The sequence below is a fragment of the Drosophila mauritiana genome, chromosome 3L, assembly GCF_004382145.1.
Source record: "Drosophila mauritiana strain mau12 chromosome 3L, ASM438214v1, whole genome shotgun sequence".
Lineage (NCBI taxonomy): Eukaryota > Metazoa > Arthropoda > Insecta > Diptera > Drosophilidae > Drosophila > Drosophila mauritiana.
This window is the reverse complement of record NC_046669.1, coordinates 21,479,358-21,498,566: the sequence shown is the minus strand read 5'-3', so window position 1 is coordinate 21,498,566 and position 19,209 is coordinate 21,479,358. Positions and strand designations below refer to the sequence as shown.

Here is a 19,209-nt window from a genome sequence, read left to right as displayed (position 1 = left end):
TTACCTTGCATGATATTCTAAATTTAATTTCATATGATGGTATATTAGTTCAAAATAATTCTGATCGAATAGAGGTGAGCCCAATCTATTTTCACTCCAAGTTCCACCGTCCGCGGACCACTGTGCGGCTCTGGAGTTGGAAAACTAGCAAAACGTTTTGGGCTCGCGTGCAGAGCTGTTGAATCGCATTAAAATCAGTTTGCTGCATCTTCACTGACTGCAGTTTTCGGGGCAAGGACAACACCGGCATGCCACTGCGAAAGGGGGTGGTGAGTGGGAAAGGGGAACTGGGAACGGGGAACGGGAACGGGGGCCTAGCTCCTCGCCTGCTCGCTCGATTGGCTGCTGTCAGCAGCATTTTATGTTAATTTTCATTAGCACTGCCAGCGTCGCTGGCTCTCTCTGCCTGGGCAATTTGTATGGAAAGTGAATTTGAAACTTGGTTACCCGCGCCAGCACTCCCACCACTCACCTCCCCCCACCTCCACTGGCCATTGCAAAAAAGTGTGCCAATGGGCAAACTCAATATCTGGCCACTGAATGCGGAGGTGGATGCATATGTCACAGGTCATCAGATGGGTTTCGTTTTGTTCGGCAAAACTACAATTGCCAGATGGTATTTTAATTGTTTTGCATTGTTACAAAATAATCTTTTAAATATATTTCGAACTTTTGTTGAAACAAGCTAATGGACTTTATGATATACACATGTCAACGGAATTCAGTCACAATAACAATAAATACTCGTTCTTTCACCTAGTTTATTTAATTACATAGTGGTTAAAGCATCGAGTAAAAAATTGAGATACATAGTATGCATCTAAATACCAGTTGCATTTGATAAGTTTGTAATGATATAACTACTCAAGTGTTTTTTCAGAAAAGTAACTAGGTATTGATTTTTTACCGTGTCTGTATCTTTGTGCGTGTGTGTCTATGCGCTGCAATAAAATTGGACAACAAAGTATTTTTCAATTAGCCATGCTGGAGTTTTCTCTGGATGGTGGAGGGGGTGGTGGAGGGGGCGGCAGGACCGGAAACTGAGCGAGATGAGCTCGTAAAAACAATAAATGCAAAAGTGTCCCCCTCCTTGTCGGCCACCCGACTTCCGTCCCTTTCTAGTGCGTTATGGCAATTGTAGCAATTGTGAGACCTAAACGGCAGGCACAAAACATAAAATTCGAAATGACCTTACTGGCGTTTTAATGCCAGAAGAGCTCCATCTCCAAGTCTGCGAATTCCAAGATGTTTCGTATTACATAATTACATTTTAAACCCACTGGAAAATACACCAAACTCACCTTGCACATGTGTCTTTTGCAACCCAAGGAGTTTTCCACCCCATTTTCTCGATGTTTGTGCAATGGCGCACTTATCCATTAGCACCCACATTAGTTGTGAAACACGCGCTTGATTTAGCACTTCATTTGTTTGGTGATTCGTTCCTTGATTTCGGCTGGCCATTAGGCAATCATCGCGTCATCATCTTAATGAATTTCCATAAATTTGGCGATAATAATTAAACGATAGCGCAGCCGAGGCAATGTCAAAGTTCATTAATGCAGCTACCCCGCGTATCGATGTCCCCTCCCCCCTCGCATCGCTCGATCGCTGTTTATGGCTGCCTAATTACGGCAATCAGGAAAACGAAACGAAATGAAATGTAATGAAATGAATTGAATCGAAAGCAAGGCAGCAGCAGTCGAACTATTTTCCCACAGTTGCACACACACGAAACTCGAATGTAGTTGAAGAAATAATTTCCACTTATTACTAATTAGTGGGCCCATGTGGGCGGAGGGGGAGTGGCGCCGATGGACGCCATAGAAGAGCGCACGAGTCGTGTAAGCAAGTCGGTGCAGTTAGTGGGTTTTATAGGCCTCTGCGCCGCTTGCTTCATTAAGCTGCATTTTCAGGCCAGTCAGCAACAGAATCGGCATAATCGAGAACATCCATTACGCGGCCCACACATCTGCAGTGTCCACAGTGTGCATTAGCTAATGAAAACCGCTGCTGCATGTTCTCGGGTTAGAAGAGAGGACGTGAGCGGACCTGATCGGCCAGTTCAAGGGTTACGTCGATATTACAACGACATGTTGTGCTGCGACTCACAATCAACTTTGATTTTTCGTTGGACTGTATTCCATATAGAGAAACGCCATTGTCGAGCTCCTCGACTATCAGATACCCTCTTCCCAGCCAGTGGGATTGCAATGGACAAATTTCCAAAATTTGTTTAGCATATCGATAGGAATTGGCAAAACAAGTAATATAATTGAAAATTATACTTATGTATGTACTTATTCTTCATTTTGTAGATTTGGTAGTTCTCGGGAGCATTACGTATCATTGTCATACGGACGGACAGGTGGTCAACTCGACTCGGCGAGTGATCCTTCCCTCCTACGAGGCCTCACTGTACTGATTAATATACAAACAGAGGTGCGTATGTGTGTAAGTGGCACTTGACTTGTTCGACATAAACATGAAAATGATGATGTCACATTTGCACAATTGTGCGTACAGCAACGGCAGCGGCAAAAACAACAAAAACACTGTCCTTAGGAACGGCCGTAATTGTTATTGTTGTGGAAGCCTCGGTAGTGCATGCACCCACCCACTCGGCACCACCCACACACAGATCCAGATCCCAGAATGCCGCCCCCATTTACCATCCTGTGTGTACTTAATGTGCGTAGTAGATCGGGCAAGCGTGAATCTGTTGATATGGCGATTAAAAATCGAACTGCCAAATAAAAAACGACCGTGCTTCGATGTGTGAGTGTTTTAAACAATGGCAGACAGAGGATTTTATTTTTTGCATTGCCGTTTTTTCTGTGCAGTTGCCGTGTCCTTTTGCGTCTCTGTGTGTGTGGGTGTTTGTGTTTTTGGCATTGGCCAGGACAGGCGGCATCGGCGGCGATAAAACAAAAGCCGATTTTCAGTTGAAAAGTTTAATTGAACAATGATAATGTTGGGCGGCGTTTTTTATACCAGCGGCAACAAAATGCCGGCGCACAAAAACAATCAAACGAAAACGTATGAGTACACTATGAGTATACTCACACACCCGCACACATGGGTGTGCATAATGGCCGGGCACTTTGCCATCACAACAAAGCAAATTGGTTAAAAGCTGAGCCAATATTGCGATAGATTAAAGATCAAGCGGCGCGATGAACAGTCGCGCCAATATCGACACTAATCAGCCCTCCGGAGTGCGGAGTCCTTCGGCACCAGCACCAGCACTCAACACTCAACACTCAACACTCAGCATTCTGTCATTATTTCCCCGACACTCACGACTAATTTGGCCCCGAGGCGCATTAACTCCATTTAAACTTATAGTCAAAGTTTCAGAGCGACCGAAACGAACTCTGAAATCAATTCATTGCATTTCCATTTCAGGGAGTTAGTTGTCCGAGTGCGAGCCTTATGGCAACATAATTCCAACCGAGCAGGAACTAGAGTGCATCTCGAGTCACTGAAAGAAATGACGGTGGGATGGTCCTTAAAAACAGATTAAAGGAGCAGGGCCAACTATGTTTTAAGAAATAAAGAAGAGAAACGATTATGTACGTATTTGTCAGCATTATCTTGGGATATCTAAGAACTAGAGTGCCACAAAAGTAGCAAAAAAATGGAAATTACTCCAAAAATGCTCCATGGCTTTGAATATTTATCTATACGATCTATACGCGTTTAAGTACACACTATAAATTCATACTGGATTGTGACTTCAATGTCCCTTAAATTGTATAACCCTTTTGTTCGCAGTGCATATTTTTTGGAAGTGACGAGTCTCGCCCGAGGACATTTCGGGCACTCGCTGTGATTGTTGAAAGTTCTTTGGGGAGCGGCCGGAAAAGCCTTCGTCGGTTAGACGCCCTTCCCCTGTGAATTTCCCGGCGGGGAGCTGATCACAGTCCATTTGTTTGGCTTTGTTGCTGCCACAACAATTGGAATGCAGGGCGATTGTGAGGCGGAATCCAGCTCAGATTTCGCCCAGCTCTAGTTGAATAAAATCTATTCCTCTCTGCCGCCTCGCCGGTATGTACATAAATATATTTATGCATTAATTACGAGCTTACAGTGCGGATGACACACGCAAGTCGGGGGAGGTGGGCAAATATGACAAAACAATAATGAAAGCTTTGACACGACTAATTGCCTGCGGCGTTTGCCGTCTGCTCGAGTTTCGCTCGCCCAAACTCGGCGAATTTGTAATTGAAATAATGCAATTTCCGTTACTCGTTTCAAATACATTTTACAGGAAATCTCAAAGGGCTCGTCGACATTTGCCACACCCCGTGTATCTCAACCCGACCCTCGACCTCGCTGAAAACTTAAACCAAAATTCATTAAAACTTTGCATTGTTTCCCCATCAAGTTCAGTTTCCCTCTCGCTCACGCGCTCTCTCTCCCTCTATTTGTGTGCCAGTGTGTGTGTGTGAATCTTATTTGAATAGGTATCCATTTTATTGTTTATTCTAGACTTTTGGTATAAGCATGTCGCGACTAATTCCAATTAATTCAGCAGACAAATATCCTCGAACGACGGAAGCGCAAAACTTGCAAACTTCCGAGCCGCCCCTAACCACCCACCACCCCCTCTAAGCTCCAGCCACCCCGCACCCCCCTCGGCTCACGAAATGCTGAGCATGCAACTTGGTTGGGCAGGATGGGCAGGAATTGGGGGAAATGGGGAAGGGGATTGGGAAACGGCGCGGACTGTGAGCTTTTGGCTTCGGCTTTGGCTAGTTGTATGCCATTGATTTCTGTTGTTGTTGGATCAGCTCATGTTGGCGTCATTGTTGTTGGTGTTGTTGTTGCCAAGGTCGTTCTCGGCTGCGAGGCGGAACAAACAGAGAAACCTGAGTGTGATGCACAGTGGTAGCCACTCAAAAATGACAAGGCTAGTCGATAGTTATGCAAAAGGGCAAATGATAATCAAATCTAATTTAAGGAAACCCCAAGCTAATCAACCAATGCTAACCAATAGATATTTCAACACAATCTTCTCACTTTTTAACATTTGAATTAAAGTTTAACATCATTACAAATTTGTAATGTTTATGGGAAACATTTATTTAAAAAAAAAGCATTCAACGTATTTATTAGTGATATAAATAAATAAATGTTCTTAGAAACAAACAAAAAACAACCATATTTAACATTTTTTCATCCATTTAATAATTATTATTATTTACGATATTTGCCAGACTTAACATTTATATTAAGTCGGCCCCATAAATTGATTATAGTCTTGCAGCTCGGCTAAAAAACTAGCACAAAAACTAATAATAAACCAAATCCGACACTTATTGTTTATAAGCAATGATCTTAGTGAAGATTGTATATATAAGCAGAATATTTTTAAACAGTAATATGCATTGCCTAAATCGTTTGTGGAAAACTTTAAAACTTGCTCTTTGTAGCTACATTGTTCTATGGTGCTAAAACTTAAGAATATATATTATTATCAAAACTATCAATTTATATTTTATCGATTATATATTGTCGATTATGTGGACCTTGGATCACAAAATTTACATTTTTGAGCATCCATCACCACTGTGCCAGATAATCAAATTGCCGAAAATGCGAGCAGAGCGAGAGGGCAAATCGGAAACATTCAGAACCTGAATCGGAGTCCTGAAGTTCTAAGAGTCCTGCCCCAGCATGTGTGCATGTGTAAAATCAGCTTAGAGCCCCTCGCTCCCTCCATCCCACCCCTCCCTTAAATCTCCACCCCTTTCTAGGCTGTGTGCGAGTGTGCTTGTGTGTGTTTCGGTTGGCAGCTCGGGGTTTATTTAAGCAAGTTGAAAGTTTTGGCTTGCAAGATTTACCTTCTGCCAGTGGAAGACAGCTGAAAACTTCTTTTTGCAGCACCATTGACTTTTGTATTTGTTACAATTTCTTCGGGTAATTCAGATTTTAGCAATCTGCAACGTGCAACCTGCCGCAGCCAGCTTCCTAGCTTCCTTTCTCCCTCGGGCAGACTGTCTGTCTCAAGGATTCTCACTTTTTGCTGAGTTCGAGTAATTTGTTTGTGCCCAAAATGCTAAGACGCTGGAATGAAACCCACACAGATTTTACTTAAGTGTAAACAAACGAGCGGAACTCGAAAATACAAGCAGGATTATTGGGACCACAGCTACAAGTAGATTTGTAATTCTTCTCCTGCTTATACGAACAGCTTTATCTTATCATAATATTGTTGGTCTTAACGAAATATATATATTTTTGTAAAATAAATTAATAAATTAGTGATAACGTCTTGGGAAATCCGTACAGATCGTAAAACTGAAATCTTCAAAGGAAACCATCCGACTTAATTTGCATACCCAAAACACGCCTATGCAGCAAATTCATTAAGCCATATCCATGCTCATTAGATGTTCAAATAACTTTCAGATACTTTGAGGGCAAACATAGCCGAAAAGTTCCTGGCCCGACGGATAACATGGCCAAGGGTTAATTGGCTGCAGTCGGGCCGAAAAGTGAATGAAATGGCTGGGACGGCAAATCTCGTTTGGATGTTAATCATGTTATTACTTGGCAAGGCAATTAATTAATGTGAGCTATTTATACATTATGCATGCGCCAGATACAAATGTATCTGTATCCGCATCTGCCTATCAGCACACACTCGGTTTCCTTGGCTGTGGGAGGGCGACTGGAAAATGTGCTGAGCCAAGCTGTCAGAGAGTTCGGTCATATTTGTTTTTATTATTATATGCATATGTTGACATTTACAAAGCCAACAGAAAGCGGAAGCGGAAGATGGGGAGGGGTGATATCAGCTTGTGCAAATAACTTTTTGTATCTATGATCCATCAGCAAATGCAATGGACGACAAAGTTTTCCTCGTCAAAAACAAGATTTTTTGGTCCCAACCCTCAGCTCCCCCAAGCCACCCCCCTCCAAGCCTCCTAGCATCCAAGCCTTGAAGCCTTGAAGCCCCCACCACGCCACCGAAACCATAAACCAAACACAGTAAAGACATTTAAACAAATCAAGCAATGAAGCTAAAAGTCTGTCAACCGTATCACACATGAGACCCCTCGTCGCCCCGAACCCAAAGCGGAATGCTTCATTTGGCCCAAAAATGCCAGAGCTTCGAAAGGGTTAACAGCACATGGGTCGCGGGAGGGGAGGTGCAGGCAACGGGGGAACATCATACTGGTTACTGCTGTCTTAAGTGATGAATATCTGGAGAGAATTCGGATGCGCTTTAATGGATAGATTGCGTTAGAAGAACTAGACCTCTGGGACCTGGTGGCAACGTAGAGTTGAGTGGGCAGAAGCGTAACCCTTCATATAGGGGTTACTATTTTATTGTTAATTCGGAAAACAGATGTTTCGTTACTCTACTTGATTGACCGCCAAGCGGAATCAATCGAATTACTGGAGAAATTACCAACCCTAGCACAATGCACTAAAATCACAATTTATTGAATACTTTAGTTCCAGTGCCAATTATGCATCTGCCAAAACAGCGAACTAGTAAATTGATTTTCTTTCGACTCTGAAGAGTTCCTTATGGGTCTCATATGGTCGCTATTATCGCTATAATAACTAAAGTAAATGTGATATGCATTTTATTGGACCCTGAAGTAGTTAATCCTTTGTTTAAGTGGATGGTTTCACAAAAATTAGTTCCAGTTTTCAGGCCTTATGTAAAAAATCTAAAACGAAGTAGAACTGAAAAACAAGACACAACGATAAAGTCCAATATCGCAACTATCAGATACCCCTTACTCAGCTACATGCAGTGTCAGAGCAATACAAGCAGTAAACTGCTTTATGGGCTAAATTGGGAGAAATGCCCAACTTGTTATTGAGAAAAATCCAATGATGATGAGTTTCACAAAAAAAGCACAGTTTAGGCGTTTTAAGTATAAAAGCCTTAGTTGAAAAACCTAAAGCGGAGTAAAACTGAAGAACAACACAAAACGCTGAAGTTCAGTGCCCGCGACTATTAGATACCCTTTACTTAGCTAAATTCCGTTTCATAGAGATGAAGTTCCGCGAGTTCTGCGGCAAGCAGTAAACTGCTTTTGTATAGTGAATTGAAAGAATTACCTCACATTGCGACGCAAATAAAAATAATTTATTAACGCAGCTATACGCCCATATACATATATTACGCTTTTCTTAATGCCCCCAATGTGTTCTTAAATCAAGATTGTGGCCTCCTTCCTTCCGAAGAATTCTATCCAATGGTTATAACGTTGTGATTGACATTTTTCTTTCTACCGGAGCCACCCGCTGGAGCGGCTGCAGCTGGTGGTGCTGCAGCTGGTGGTGCTGCTGCTGGCGGTTCTGCTGCTGCCTCTGGAGCTGGCAGATTAGCCGGATCCTCCTGTGGTCTGGCCAAGGCCACCGCGACCAGGACGAACAGCACGCCGATCTGTAGGAAGTTCATGGCCAGTATGGTATGAATGCCAGGGCGGAAGCGGTGGGGCCCTTTATAGCTCTCACTGATCCGGTGGAGCCAATAGGTGGAACCAATGCAAATCGTATGTCTGGCGATGATCTCGCTCGTGGGACAGATTCGGCTTCCAGCCGGCCTGTGGCAAAATTAAATTATACACAGTAATTTGTGTAAGTGGAAACATTTTACATGACATTTAAGCTTGCGTTCCCTGTTGCCTGTGGTTGTCTGGTGGTTGCTCCAACCCGAAAGATACACCGCACACATGAAAGATATACACACTGCATCGAGGGGTGTGGGGAAGGGCTTTGCACTTTGTCTGCTGGGGCGGAATATGCCGCGTTCAGTTCTCACTTTGAGCTTATTTTTGGGACCCCGCCCCGCCCACCTTCCATCGACCATCCCGCTCCACCCGGCAAACTTTCCACGCAACTGCAATGGTGTAAGTGGTCTCGGGGGATGCGAATATTTGGGGCGGAGGAGCAGAGGGGGCGGGGCACTCCCTCAATGCGGTCGTGTAGTCAACTTCAACTTCACTTAAAATCCTTTTTGCCATTACGTTTCGATGCATATGAGGTTTTGTTTCGGAAGGCAAGTGCTGCTGCTCCTGCTCCTCCTCATGGTCTCGTTGGTTGGTTGGCCCTTCGACCCGCCCTGAGCTTATTTATAATTTAAATTTGGCAAAAACTTTTGCCAGGTTGCATTTCCAACCATCCGAGTGGGTGAACTTTACTCTTATGCAAATGACACACACACACCTCGGTTCGATGTCATTCTCAAAGTTCCACCTGCTAAAGATCGAGTTTTTCGGCCCAGACCCGGAACGAGGAGTAGTCATTATGGCCTATGATTATGGCTATTAGAGTGCAGCTGTGCCTCGACGGTGGTCTATGCGTCGGTCACCTGGTTCTGGATCATCTTCCTACTCCGGGAGCCGCGAATTCGGCCGAGTTCAGCTGGAAAAGACATTTATATACGAGTTTATCTGTGGGGCGGCAGCAGTTCTAAGCACCAGAAAATAAACACACTTTTAACAGCTTTATCAAAGCCGAAGAGCCTCCTTTCCATATACCCAACGACGGCCAAAGACAGTTGGCAAACTCCGACCAATAAAAATTAAAATATTTAAGCAAAGCGTAAAGATGCAAAGCTGCGCAGTAAAGAAAGATACATGACCCTGTGTAAACGCCACGAGGAGTACACCCAGAAAAAAACATTAAACTGGATGGATTAACAATATGAAATAATTAAACAGATTTCCCAGTTTTATTACGCAAAAGTAATCTGCTCTATCAGGTGGTATCCTTTGGTTCAATTTCTCCATAACTCTATTGATTGAAATGGTCAGGAGAGGCGCTGTCCATATGTCATAATACCATTCTGCAGGAGTACTTACTATTTTTCTCAGTGTGGGATCAGCACAGAGCTCTCAGCTCCATGGCGGGTTCTATGGCAGATTAAAAATTCCACACAACCTGGGTGGCGGGATGAGGATGGGTGGCCTGCGGACTGAAAGTATCATTGCAAAAGTTTCATTCGCTCCTCTGCAAGAGATTTGGAAGCTGCGGTATAAATGCCTGGCGGCGGAGAAGCCCCCTTCGCCCCCTTGCCCCCCTGTCCCTTCATTCGTGCTCTAAGTATTTTCTCAGTTAATTATGCAAGATATACGGTTAAAATTTTGCAATATTACGTGCATATTTCAAATACCCAACGTGAAAATTCCCGCTTCCAGCGTAAAAACGGGTGCCGTAAAAATGCCTCCAAGGAGCACGAGCATCCGAGGGTTCCTGGATTCGAAGGATACCCCCCACACACACACACCCGCACACACGCGCGCTCGGTGACAGCTGTGCTGAGATGGAGGCCAAAAGGTTATGCCTCGTACGTGGCAAGGACCGGAGTGCCTCCCTCTCTAGGATGTGGGCCTTGGGTGGCAACTCCCTCGGCGCACGGCTTTTTAATTGCTCGTTTGGCTTGCAATCATCGCTCGTCGTAACGGGTTTTGTCGTTTATTGTTATCGTTAACACAACCGTTAGCACTGTCCCAAGGAGCCCCTGCATCTTATTGAAGCGTCCCGTCCCGATTTCGAGGCCCCCAAGCCGGGATAAGCTTATTTAAAGTGATTGCGCTGATTTAACGCTCTTACAAAATACATTTTATATACTATTTTATTTAATATATTATCTATGTATATATGAATTAATAAGTGGGGTTCATATAAGTTCAGATACCCTCCTTCCAAAACGAACTGGGACATAACCCAAAGTACGCATTAGTACTATCCACAACGAAAAGTGCCACCTTCAGTTTAATTACATATGTATTTATTTCAAACTTTTCCAATCACGATGTTGTTTTCATTCGTGTTCACATTCTTCTGTGCCGTGGCCAAGGCCGAGGACATGAGCAGGACCAGTGCGGCTGAAAGGAGCTTCATTCCGAATGAGAAGAGTTACCCAAGCGACTCGCGCGTGGCCTTATATAGTCTTTCTTCGGACGGCGCTAAGATCGAGCGGAAAGAATCGCGATCCGTGCCTAATGCGGCAAGTTGCAGACGCAGACACCCTCCGATTTTCCGTCGATTAGGCCAGAGGCTAAGCACGACACGAAAGGGGTGTTGTGGGTGGTGCTCGAGTGGGTGGTTCGCAGGGTGACTGCTGGGTGAGTTGCTGGCTGAGCCTACGTATGCGTGCTGTTGACTGTGATTTATGTGGGGCAGGGCTCCACTTTCGGGCTACCTCAGCGCGAGCTCGTGCTGTTGTTGGCATCTCAAAACATATGCATAGATAAATTATACGCGGTAAGCGCCCCAAATTATTCCCCGTCCGCAACTACAAAACCAGCCTCGGCAAACAGAGCGATAAGCAAACATTTTGATGTGACGAGACTAAATTGAGCATGTTGTGCCGGCGGATGCATGGGCGTGGAGGCGTGGGTGGGGGCGTGGTCGGCAGCAGCCCCTGCTACCCGACAAACAATCCCGTGAATGTTTCCCGATCTCCATTATTTCGTTTTTTCGGCTCCCCTTTCGTGCCGTCCTCCCCCCACACCGCCTCACCGCCCCACCTCATGGCACATCTCGGAAAATGTATTTGTATTGCACGTCAGTCAGTCGGAAAATAGATTTCTGTTTCAGTTATCATCTCGGATCCAGCCGGCTGATGCTAACCAAAGTTTCGCCCATTTGCGGGGGTTTGGCTCCCGCTTCAAATGCTCACTGGATTTAAGCACTTTATATTTCGCTTTAAAGTGAAGAAAATCAATTCCTAGCTGTCAACTATAGTAGGAAAAATACTTAAGCAATTCATGCAGAATTATACTAACTGTTGAAGTGCATGTATAAGAACGACTCAAGTTATTTACTCCACTAACGAGTATCTGATAGTCGAGGCACGCATGCCATACAACAACAACTGCAGTCCCTGATTACATTTTGTTGATCAGAACTTTGGCTAAGTAAACCACTTGATCCTTTGATGCCGAGTAGCGTATGTCCAAACATATTCTCGCGAGTGAAGTCATTTAGAGTTTGCTGGAGCTAAGTCCGTTTGGAAATTCCGTTTCCGGTTCGCAGTGCGCTGTTAGAATTCGCCGGCAGGAACAGGAATCGTTTAAGCCATTCCACAAGAATTAAACCGTTTTGCTCCAAATCTTTTGGGCAAACAAATCACAGCTGAGCGCACAGGGGGAGGCGGATGGGGAACTTGGGGAGCATGCACGACAGGACCAGGAGCAGGAGCAGGACCAAGAGCAGGATCAAGAGCAGAAGCAGGAGCAGGAGCAGCATCGTTATATCGATGGCATTCACATGTTTAGCACACAAACGAAATGCCAGAGCAAAAATATGCATACAAATCTATCTGTGCGCATTGGATAGCCGAAATCGAGTCCAGTTTCGGGGGATTCCCGGTCGGCGGAGGGGCTTGGCACTTGGACCGGAGTCCTGAACTCGAATCTGAATCTGAATCAGAATCAGATTTCGAATCTGTCGACTGCTCCACATTTTGTTGTGCATGGCAAACATTGCGATGGAGTGTGTGATGTGATGTGATGCGATGCGATGTGTGGTATATCGTACATTGTCTGTATGGGTCCCTCGGACCACTCCTTCCGGATTTCCCGGCCCGATCTGCCCCTGCGCAGGCCACCGCATGGCTGCTGTCCCAATCAATTGTCCAAATGTCCAAACTTCATTTATTATGCGCATCACAAAAATTGAAGCAAATCATTTTGCCAATCGCATTTTGATTTCAAATGCCGCTTGCCGCTTGCTGATTGAGTGGCAAGCGATGGGTGGTTCGGTGGGTGGGGTATCCGGGGTGGTGCGGTGCGGGGCTGGTCAGCCGCCCCACAGTTTATGCTAATTCCTGTGTATATTTGACGCCAGCGGCGCCTGAAATTATGCAATGTCTTTATTAATTTATCTCAAAACCAAATGGGACTCTAACATACCGAGTCTAGGGATGACCACGTGACACGCACGTGGTAATCCTTCCGAAGGGTAATTTAAAATAAAGACACCCAATGGTTCGAGCCTTTTTATACCATTTAAGGTTTTTCGGTGGGACACGCCAATTATTTCATATATATATTATTACATGTATACCAAAACATTTTTAACGAATTGTACTTTTTTTGGCAACATTTCCAGACATTTGTCCAACAATTCAAGCAATTTCGAAGAGTCTAGAGGGCTCTGCCAAGGAGGGTATAATAACCCTATAACATACATAGACTGTATGGCCTACGACACGACCCAACTACTTCCGAGGTGGCTCACGATCCCATCTCTGAGGCCCAAAGAGGCCTGCGGAGGATTTATTTTCGTCAGGGCCTTTCATTTCGGCCCGGCTATTTATGCAGTGTTTAACTTGGCCCGCGGCTCCTGCTCCGCCAGCTCCCATCTCCTGACCACCCCCTCCCCCCCTCCTGCGCACCGAGCGCGACACATCGCCGCGAGGGCGTGGCACTTTCACGCCCCAGTCGCGTAACTCATTTTCGCTCGCCAGACGAGCAGAGGAAGAAATGTGCAGGAAACTGGGAAAAAGGGAAGGAAAGTTTCTTTTGCCGCCACTTGGCACATTCTTAATTTCTTGCGTATTTTGTCAAGACAAATTGAATTTTTATGAGCGTCTCTCCTCCGTCGACGATGTCCTTTGCGAAAAGCAAAAGAAATCGCAAAAGTCGCAGCCGACGACGGCAGCAGAAACTTTAAACTTTTCTCATCTTGTGAAATTCATTTTATCGCAAGTAATTACTTTGTAAATATCCGGATGACCGAGAGCAGCTGCAGGCGGCACCTGCCGTCGCTCGGATATTTAAAGGGGAATGAAATGTCGCAAGCCTTCGGATTTTGGAGTCCGAATCCCACCATGTCCACCCCTCGAATCGCGTGCAAGTTTAAAAGACAGTTGAGTGCGCTTCCGAGCAGTTTACAGCATGTTTAATGCAACTTGCCATTGGGTCCGTCAAACCGCGGCAATAATTTGCACATAGAAAACATAACAGAGGGTCTTAGTGGGTAAACGCCGAAAGCGGAAGCGATGGTCCGCGGGCGCCGCAGAGGGCATCCTGCAATCGGAATCCAGCTTAGTCGAACAGACCGAAGCCCATATCATCGTCCTCCTCCTCTGATTCGGACTCGGGCTTCTTGGCCTCCTCCTTCTTCTCGGCAGCTCCGCCGGCGGCGGGGGCAGCCGAAGCCGAAGCAGCGGCGGCGAACTTGCTGGGGTCCTTGATGTACTCCTTGATGGTGGTCGCCTCCTTGAACTCCACCTCGGTGGTGGCAGCAATGGCCAGCAGGTTCTTGAATCCGTTGGCAATGCTGTGCGGGGCCGAGGCGATGGTGGGGTAGCCCACGGACAAACAAACGGCGGCCAGGTTGGCCACTCCCTGTTGGAACTTGGCGCGCAGGTCCTCGGGCTTGATGTCCAGGATCTCGGGCGAGAAGATCGAGCCGGAATCGTAGACCTGGTTGACAATCAGACCGTACGAGAAGGGCGAGATGTTCAACATGTTGAGCAGTGTCGCCTCGGAGGCGCCGACCTTGTCGCCGGGCTTCAGGATGGGCACATCGTTGATGATTTCAATTGTTCCCTTGGAAATCTTGGTCGGGATGGACAGGGCCTGGAAGAAACTGGTCTTCTCGGGTCCCAAGCCGGTGTTCTGGGCCGGGATAATGACGTGCAGAGGGGCAATAGCGCCTGGACGGGCGGGGGCGCGCACCTTAGACTCCAACAGCTTGTCGCGCACCTCTGCGAGATCGCCCTTGGTGAACACGAAGCCCACGTTGCCCTTGATGTGGGGCAGCAGCTTCTCTAGCTGCGGGTTGTTCTCCAGATGACCGCGGATGGCCTTGCGCATCATGGTGTTCTTGCCCATAAGCACGACGGCCAGTCCACGCAGGCTGGTACGGATGTTCTGCATCTGCTTGGAGCCCACGTTGTCGGCGCCCACGATGAAGCATTTTGGGAACTCATCGAACAGTTCCTGGAGGAGGGATCAGTTAACAGCATAAGCCAGGCGCGAGCTAGTAAGCTATTTCTAGTCGGTTCTATACTTACCACAACCTTGATGAAGTACTGAGCCTTCCACGCTGCCTTGTTCTCCCTAACCATTTTGATTGTGTATTAGGGACTCGTCGGGTGAATTTAAGAACTGTGAAATACGTGATAACGATTAGTCGGTGCTGGACCAACACCGTGGAACAGTTATGGACCCGAAAATGGTCGGGATGCAACATTATTCCGAACTTTTAGCAACACTTACCAAAGCACACACTTTTCGGTTTTCGCTCACAGAACGGAAAGAGGGAAGTTGGCGGCGGCAGCCAGTGTGACCGCTTCGGTGGCGAATAAAATACCGCACGGTCGGGAAAAATACCAAATCCGATAAGCGATATGAATATTTTCCTTCTTCGTAATATGTAATTCCTTATAACGTACTCGAAAAGAAAGATTTATCAAATCATAGATTACTAATAGGCTAGTAATGCTGCTATACAGCTGCTACGCTTGTCAGAATACCTTCTGTTAACTAACAGTGCTTCTGGTGGTAAGGTAGGGTCACTCTGGCCACTGTCGGGCGATAACTTATCGATTGACTGTTAGTTTCTGTTTATTTGTAATATTGTGTTTAATCCGCGAATCGAATCCGCAATATATACTCGCAATACCACATAAGCACCAACAAGTCGACGCGCTGCCTCACATTCTATTCACGGCACAACACCGCTGGACGACCATCTCAGCCAGCACAAGGAGAATCCCATTTCGCCACAATGGGTAAAGATTACTACAAGATTCTGGGCATCGAGAGGAATGCGTCCAGTGAAGACGTCAAGAAGGGATACCGCCGGATGGCTCTCCGCTACCATCCGGACAAGAACGACCATCCGCAGGCCGAGGAGCAGTTTAGGGAGGTGGTGGCCGCCTTCGAAGTGCTCTCCGACAAGGAAAAGCGCGAGATATACGACCAGCACGGCGAGGAGGGACTCAAATGTGATGACGAGCCGGCTGCGACCTTCGCCCAGCCCACGTCAGACATGCTCCCCTTCATGTGCGCCGTCGGTGGAACTGTGCTCTTTGCGTTTGCCGCCTACAAGACATTCCAGTTCTTCAACCGGAAAAAAAAGGATTCCCACGGCGATGGATCCTCCTCGGAATGACCTAAGGATCCAAGGGCTTGGTGAAGCAATCTCGCGTATCTAGAGTTCTTCGTTGAATAGTCTTTAAGATTAATTTATAGGAACTTAATTATTGACTGTTGATCTAATGCATCCTGCGTTAATTATTGATTAATTTATTTATTTAGTAAGATAAACAAAGATTATGAAGTGCGGCCCACTTTTGCTCGAAAATAGACATAGCTTTAGCCAAATCGAATGATAAAACGGATAAATATTGGAGAACGAACTAATAGCATACAAAAATCACGTTTTTAATGACATGTTTAGTTTTTGCGATTTAAAAAACGTTTATGCGATATAAATATTAAAAAAAAAAACAATATAGTAGAGAAAATTTAAGGCAGTTGCTTATTCAAAGTTCAATAAGCAGAGCCAGTCTGCTACTACGTATAGTATGCTCCACATAAGACGGAAATACAATTTGTAAATCAAATTTTTTAACGGTTTGTTGTTCTGAAAAAAAATGACATATTTTTAGATGTTTCTCTTCCCACTCGCATTATAGTACTCCTTCGATGGCCACCTAAAATATGATATGACTCGTATTCATAATAAAATATGATGGCATCTGCCAGAGAGGACCGAATTTGTTGGTACTTTTTTCTCAACTGTAGAAAAGAAAGACGCATTTAATTGTTTTAAACAATTTTTTCTTGGCGCCAAGGCGAATAATGGGCGGCTGATACGATGTCTTTATCGATGTTTTTCCATGCAAATAGCATCATCGATAACACACATTTCACCCATCTTTGGCAGCGCAGCTAGCTCAGGTTTTCTTAGTATATTTTTTCTTTTCTTAATATATATTATATATATTCGCAGGTGGCCGACAAAAATGAGCGACGTCTACAAAGATCACTACCAGGTTCTGGGCTTACCGAGAAACGCCACCGACAGTGAGATTAGGGAAGCTTTTCGGCGGCTGTCCCTGAAATATCATCCCGACAAAAACGAGGATGGAGCGGAGGAGTTCCTTAGAATCAACGAGGCCCACAGCGTCCTGATTGACCATCAGAGAAGGGCCATGCACGATTTCTGCTTGCAGTCCGTGGACTTTGAAGTCATTATTCCCGCCGAGAACGCTAGTTGCCAACTGTCTGAATTGGGAAATGCATTGTTCCCAATGCCACCCGAAACGCCGCCAGGTAGTTTTCACAAAAAGCTCAAAGTTGCTGTCTTCATCGGAGGCATTCTGGTTGGTACATACGTGGTGTACCGGGTATTCCAGAAACCGCCGCCATCGATCCCAGTTCCCCGGCCAATCACTCTTCCAGTGACGCAGGAACTAAGCCATTCGCATCTCGGATCCCTATGGACATTGACCTCCGGGCTATTGGCATTGAGATCGAAAAGAATACTGGGACTCGGCAAACTGGTGCCAGGAGCAAATGCTCGAGTTTCTCCTAGGACTCTGAACGCGCCCTTATCTTCGGCTGCCGAAGTCGTGGCCAAAACAGTAATCCGAGGCCCAGGAGCCGTAGGATCTGCTGCAACTTCCAGTTCGTCCTTAGCATCGGCTGCGAACGTGGCTGTGAAATCCCTACCAGGCAAAGCTTCAATGAATTCTGCTACGGAAACAGTGGCTAAAACACTTTCCCAGGGATCACGAGCTGGACCATCTTCAGCTTTCAAAACATATTCGTCCCCAGCGGTGTCATACTTGCGCTCTCTTCTAAATTGGGCAACTACACCGAAATGGGGCAAGGCACCACAGGCTAAAACACTTTCCCAGGGATCACGAGCTGGACCATCTTCAGCTTTCAAAACATATTCGTCCCCAGCGGTGTCATACTTGCGCTCTCTTCTAAATTGGGCAACTACACCGAAATGGGGCAAGGCACCACAGGCTAAAACACTTTCCCAGGGATCACGAGCTGGACCATCTTCAGCTTTCAAAACATATTCGTCCCCAGCGGTGTCATACTTGCGCTCTCTTCTAAATTGGGCAACCAGACCAGTTGCTGCCTTGCTGTATGCATGCTCTAAAATATCTTCGTATTTGCGTGCTTTGGCCGGACGCTTTAGGAAGCTCCTTTAGTCCCACCCTTAGACGCCTCCAAAGACACTCTTTTCAAGGGAGTCGCCGCCACTTGGGTATGGACCGAAAATTGAAAAATTCCATTGGTGACTCCGCTAAAAACGCGTATAAGGCAACTCAAACAGAGCGGCGCCAAAATCTAAAGGCAAGTCCTAAAACATGAGAAGTTCCACAAGTAAACAGAAAATTAAAATAAAAGGGTGGCCAAATAATTCCCCGACATTTACGGGTGTCCCAGTAAGCTAAAACAAACAATATATACTTTTCCAAAATAAATTTTCTAAAATATTGTTTTCATACTCTGCAACGGATTTGGTTATATATATACAGCTATACGGTAAAATTCTGTCGAGCCTCTGCAGCTGAGTGAGGTCCGATCGGGTTGTCATAGTGTGTTAGAGAGAGATGACAATGTAATGCACGCCAGTGTGAATAGGACATTAGAGAATATGATGAAGAAGGGACATGTAAGAAAATCCCTTCCATGAAGGCTGGTAGAGTTGATCGGCACTTGCTGCGCGGCCGCACCAAATCACAAACTGAATAAACAAAATGGATGAGACTCCTCTATTGTCGACATATATATTTCAGTGGATAAAGGACAGCACTGCCCCCAGGAGAAAAGAATGTTAATTCTAAAGCAAAGAAAGGAAGGGTAAAAAATCCCTTGAATGCTCTGCCCAAATCGTATCCGATGCCATAAAACCGATGATGACTTACCCATTTTGTATATGTATTCTTGATGGGATTGAACTATGTACATCCTATAGCTCCCGTAAAAGTAGACTCGAAAACTATTGTTGCGCGACTCGACTAACGGATACTTCTTGGTCTGTGCAGAATTTTTAAAATAAATATATCTTCAGATAAGAAGGACCTGGGTTACATATATGCATAGAATACTATGAAGACATTATGTTAAGCATATATTTAGGTCTGGATACTAAATACATATAGGTATTAATGTATATTATACTCGTTATTTATAGAGTAAAAGGGTACATATACTAGATTTGTTGAAAAGTATGTCACAGGTAGAAGGA

At 45.4% G+C, this 19,209-nt stretch overlaps 5 protein-coding genes across 7 annotated transcripts; 2 read left to right on the top strand and 3 right to left on the bottom strand.

The window, feature by feature from the left end:
• Nucleotides 1–8,102: 8,102 nt before the first annotated feature.
• On the bottom strand, nt 8,103–8,457 carry LOC117140596 (male-specific opa-containing protein). The gene has a single exon (XM_033303605.1). The coding sequence runs from the start codon at nt 8,429–8,431 to the stop codon at nt 8,219–8,221; it is 213 nt and encodes a 70-aa protein (XP_033159496.1). The 5' UTR covers nt 8,432–8,457; the 3' UTR covers nt 8,103–8,218.
• Nucleotides 8,458–10,743: 2,286 nt separating this feature from the next.
• On the bottom strand, nt 10,744–10,878 carry LOC117141395. Its single transcript, XM_033304811.1, has one exon. The coding sequence runs from the start codon at nt 10,876–10,878 to the stop codon at nt 10,771–10,773; it is 108 nt and encodes a 35-aa protein (XP_033160702.1). The 3' UTR covers nt 10,744–10,770.
• A 2,979-nt stretch (nt 10,879–13,857) lies between these two features.
• Nucleotides 13,858–15,317, bottom strand: LOC117140790 (60S acidic ribosomal protein P0). Its single transcript, XM_033303885.1, has 3 exons — nt 15,210–15,317; nt 15,005–15,098; nt 13,858–14,930 (listed from the first exon to the last, which is right to left on the bottom strand). Exons 2-3 carry the CDS (start codon nt 15,056–15,058, stop codon nt 14,031–14,033), a joined length of 954 nt encoding a protein of 317 aa, XP_033159776.1. The 5' UTR covers nt 15,059–15,098; nt 15,210–15,317; the 3' UTR covers nt 13,858–14,030.
• Nucleotides 15,318–15,539: 222 nt separating this feature from the next.
• LOC117141708 (dnaJ homolog subfamily B member 4) lies at nt 15,540–16,711 on the top strand. The gene has a single exon (XM_033305322.1). It carries the CDS (start codon nt 15,721–15,723, stop codon nt 16,105–16,107), a length of 387 nt encoding a protein of 128 aa, XP_033161213.1. The 5' UTR covers nt 15,540–15,720; the 3' UTR covers nt 16,108–16,711.
• Nucleotides 16,712–16,842: 131 nt separating this feature from the next.
• LOC117141706 lies at nt 16,843–18,442 on the top strand. Of its 3 annotated transcripts, none has more exons than XM_033305319.1 (3): nt 16,843–16,898; nt 16,951–17,710; nt 17,843–18,442. In XM_033305319.1, exons 2-3 carry the CDS (start codon nt 16,964–16,966, stop codon nt 18,164–18,166), a joined length of 1,071 nt encoding a protein of 356 aa, XP_033161210.1. In that variant the 5' UTR covers nt 16,843–16,898; nt 16,951–16,963; the 3' UTR covers nt 18,167–18,442. The 3 variants fall into 3 exon arrangements, with proteins under 3 accessions (XP_033161210.1, XP_033161211.1, XP_033161209.1); XM_033305320.1 differs by having other exon boundaries at nt 16,951–17,936; nt 18,069–18,442; XM_033305318.1 differs by having other exon boundaries at nt 16,844–16,898; nt 16,951–18,442.
• Nucleotides 18,443–19,209: the final 767 nt, after the last annotated feature.